The sequence below is a fragment of the Frankliniella occidentalis genome, unplaced genomic scaffold, assembly GCF_000697945.3.
Source record: "Frankliniella occidentalis isolate FOCC.00 unplaced genomic scaffold, Focc_3.1 Scaffold635, whole genome shotgun sequence".
NCBI lineage: Eukaryota > Metazoa > Arthropoda > Insecta > Thysanoptera > Thripidae > Frankliniella > Frankliniella occidentalis.
The window spans coordinates 16,333-20,640 of record NW_026267750.1 but is presented as its reverse complement, the minus strand read 5'-3'; the positions used below and the strand labels follow the sequence as shown (position 1 = coordinate 20,640).

At 35.4% G+C, this 4,308-nt stretch overlaps 1 protein-coding gene across 3 annotated transcripts in view; it reads left to right on the top strand.

Annotated features, from left to right (window-relative positions):
- The window catches only part of LOC113212427 (uncharacterized G-patch domain protein DDB_G0278987-like), a 3,982-nt gene extending 1,043 nt beyond the window's left edge, over positions 1-2,939 (top strand). Inside the window, exons 1-5 of one of the 3 annotated variants that reach the window (XR_008012193.1) lie at positions 191-896; positions 1,590-1,877; positions 1,951-2,055; positions 2,150-2,471; positions 2,793-2,939. Coding sequence is in view for 2 of the 3 variants with exons in the window: in XM_052275464.1 (XP_052131424.1) it covers positions 819-896; positions 1,590-1,877; positions 1,951-2,055; positions 2,150-2,335 (657 nt within the window). In the remaining variant the exon portion in view is untranslated. Of the gene's footprint in view, positions 1-190; positions 897-1,589; positions 1,878-1,950; positions 2,056-2,149 lie in introns of those variants that run through there. The other 2 variants (XM_052275464.1, XM_052275465.1) reach the window with 2 other exon arrangements.
- The last annotated feature ends 1,369 nt before the right edge of the window (positions 2,940-4,308 follow it).

The window sequence follows — 4,308 nt, the reverse complement described above, 5'->3', positions numbered from 1 at the left end:
CTTTGTTACAGAGTAATGAAAACAAGAGGACTAACAATGGACTATGCCAAACTTGCTAACGGAGAACAAGAAGCAACTCCTAGCACGTCAAAAGTAAGTAAACTGAAAAAAAATTGTTATTATAATTGCATACCTTATTAATTGTACTTTCTATTATTATTTTTCTAGCAATCAGATGCTTATCAATGCATCCACCAGCCATTTCTACCAGATACCGACTCAACTGACTCCGATCAACAAAAACCAAAAAAGAAATTGCAAGAATCTGATACAGATTCAGCAGAAGAATCATTACTAAATGGTAATCTCATTCCAGTTGAGAATATTAAGCAAGAACCCACTACAGATGATGAAAAAAACAAAAACTCCACTAACAAGAAAAAAAATTTGTAAAAAAAAATCAGGTACACATATAAAATAAGCTACATCTACATTACCGTCATGTGAACTTATTTTCGCTTTGCACGCTAACATTGTCCAAACCTAAAATTACGTTTTAAACCTACAATGCTGTTGCAAGATTCACTGTAGCTTACAATGAATTTACAATAAGCTTCTGTGAACTCTACAACATCATATTAACATTTTAAACAACAGCAAAATCATTGCTCAGTATTAAAGTAGCACCACATGACGGTACATGACGATAAATTTTAAACTACATATCAATGTAACTATGTACCTAAAAACTAATTACTTTCTAGACAATAACGAAAAAGAAGAGCAAAAAAGAATTGGAAAAAGATACAGCTGATGAAAAGTTCTCTAAAGTAGTTGAATCAATTCTAAACAAAAGTAAAGAAAAACAGGAGAATTCTATGCTATGTACATCTGCAAATACTGAAGCTACATCAAAGAAGATCAATGAGAAAAAAATGAACAAAAAACTGATAAAGGTAATATCATGATGAATTTATTGTCAATGAAGCTCAAGCTAAATCATAATTTGTTCTAAGTACTGTCAATGACTACTTAAACAGATTTCAAAACAGCTTTAGCTTTAGTTCTCGTTTCCCAAATCAATTTTTTTATAGCAAGTGATAGTGTAACTTGAGGGATCCTTCACTTGGCGCAGTCCGTGTACACTTGGTAATCCAATCAGATTTACAGTCCCTGCAGTTTCCTTACAATCTTTACAATTTTTACAATCTTTGCAGTCTCTACAGTCTCTAAAATATGTTTACAGTATCTGCATCACATAACAGTCCCTTACAGTCCCTAACCAATCCTTTAGTATCCCTTACAGTCCCTTACAGTAACTTACAGTCTCTAACAATCTTTGATGCAGTCACTGCAGTCCTTTTTCAGTTTCTAACTAATCACCCACACTATCGAATAATCGTCTCAATATTTACTGCCCTAATAATGATTTTTCCCTTCAATCTTACTCTCCTCTTGCTCCAGTCTCGCTTCAGTCTTGATCAAGTCCCTTCAGTGTAACTCCAGTCTTCTGATTAGCAGTCCCTGTACACATTTTCTCCTAGTGAATAACCCCTCGGTGTAACTTCAGCTTTACTATATTCACTGACACGAAATTCTTCATATAATATGTCTCACTTTCACTCTACATTAATATATGTTTTAAACAGGAAGACGTAATCTCAATTTCATCAACAACGGGAGAAAGTGGATCTGATGAAGACATAATTGTCACTAAAAGTAAAACTCAAAGGAAAAAAAAGAAGAAAACATCAAAGAAACATCAGAAATCATCATCAGATGATTCAACTGATTCAGATGATTCAGATGATTCTACTGATGAATCAGTGACAACAAATACAAAATCAAGATCTTCAAAAAATGCAAAAATTGTAAAGAAAGATTCGTCTAATGGAATTCAAAAAATAATAACAAGTAAAGGAGAAAAATCAAAAGAGGTACATATAACAAGAAAATTTTCAAACAAATCTATATTACAACTTTTCATTTATATTATTTTTAAATTTTCAGACAAAAAGAACACAATTAGTATCAGAATCAGATACTGATACAGATGATTCTGATGATACAAGTACGGAAAATGAAAAAATAAAGCATAAATCACTTACAAAAAAGGTAAAATATTCTACTATAGAAAGTTTCTTGACTACAAGTTGCACCTGAACGTTGTACTGACAACGTCTTATAACATCTGCCCAACATATTTCAGGACAAACCAACGTCTGAAAAAGATGAAATGAAGAAAACTAACAAGAAGAGAAAGAGACCTCAAGCCCCTTCTTCTTCATCATCTTCAGCAGATGAAAGTAGTAACTCAGATGAATCAGAAAAAATGACAAAGAAACAATCAAAAAAGAAGGTAAAATTACTTCACTTACTTTATCTACATAAATAACATGAATAACATTGTTTGTTTTACATATAGATTCATAAAAAAAAACAAGAAATCACAATCATCAACTTCTGAAAGTGATAGCAGTACAAACAGTACCTCAACAGATGATAATAAAGAAGATAACAACAAGAACAAGGTACAATTATATTTTACTATACCGTAAAATGGAGAAACTTTAGCTCACCACGGTAACTTAGCCCACAGCTTAAAAACGCTCATACAATGCAACAGGATTCACTGTAGCTTACTGTGAACCATGCAGTAAGCTACAGTGAACTCTTCAGTAAGCTACAGTGAACCCTGCAGCACCTTATTAGCATTTTAAAAACAATTTTAAGCCATAGGCAAAGATACCCCAATGAGTCAAAGTTACCACAAGTAACAATAGCTTTCTGTTCCAATTAATGCTATTGTTTACAATATAAGTCTCTAACTACTTATCACTAATTATTTACAGAAAAACAAAGATGATTTTGAAGAACTGAACAGTTACACCAAACTTACATGTAGAGACCTTAAACTTAAAAGACCATATAAATTAATGGATATTAAATGGTCAAAAGAAGCTGGAAGAAATGGACCATATAAAATCTGTACAGCAAAGTTATAGTACAAATCAAAATTGTTCACTGTGAAGATGCCAACACCCTTAGCAAAATATGAAAAAAAAACAAAGAGAATTACTTAAATCAAAAATAAAGAAGAAGAAAAACCCAATCTTCACAGTCAACAAGATTACACAGAAGAAATCTCCAAACTTTAAAGGAAAATATGATTTTATAGAATCAGAGTGGTCATAAACAGACACAACAAAACAATCATTCGTTGTTAGCTATTTATAAATTTTTCAGTTACAGGACTTCTCAACTGGCGTCAAATGCTTCATTATTTCTTGTATGTGGACATGTACAATCATCAAAACACCAAGACACATTAAGTGTGTTATCATTTGTTTATCCCAGTCGACAAGCCTTAGTCCTAAACACATCCCGGGTACGACCTAGTTGGGACGCGGGATGTCCCAGCTGGGAGGTCCACCAGTACTACCGAATGCGACTCCAGTCTGGCCCTGAGCGAGTGATGGGGACATCCCACCAGGACCTCCCATTGAGACACTTGTGGGAGCTTCTGATAACCACCTTTCAAGAATGTTCTCGGCTACTACTCCCGGTAGATAGTATTATAGGACATTTTCCAAATTATATTTATAAACTGAAAATATTTTTTCTTTTGTTGAATGATTCTTCACCTGGGTTTATTTATGGTATTCGTGCACACATTACAGTTATATTCAAGTAATTAACAATTAATGATGTAATGAAATACCTTACTTTACCGGGAGTTGAACCGGCGACCTCAGGGTTACTGGCCGACCACGCTGCCCACTGGGCCACGGAGACGAGATAGGAGGACGGCTTGAGGAACAGGGTGTCATGCCACGGGGTGCCGGGCACCGCCCAGACCTCCCGGGGACCACCTGGGGACCTCCCCAGGACGTTACTGGGCTGCGACGACGTCGCGCCGACTTGGCGTAGGCGCAAATTATAATACTGCTACTAACATTTTATTGTGCATTTTTTAAAATGATGTTTTGTTTATTTATTTCGTTTTCCACAACCCTTCCTACTTTAATCCTATTTGAATTTTAGAAACATCCTAACTTTCACAGTTTCAGTTCAGTGTGAACTTTTGTTCTTATTTAGCAAAACAATACACTTCATTACCTCTTTTGCTTAAATAAGCCGTCAGAAATTGGTAGCTACATAAAATTCTGCTCGCTCGAGAACATAGTAAGCCGAACCTTTAAAGGATGCCCTTCGGGGCAGTATCGTTGGGACATTCTGTGAAAGCTCCCACGTCTTATGTCTTTGCAAAAACATGCTGGGTAGAACCCCGCTGTTGCGCCCCTCTAGCAGCACATTGGCAGGTCCACCTGAGGACGTACTTGGATGGTATGTCTTGTCTGGGAACGT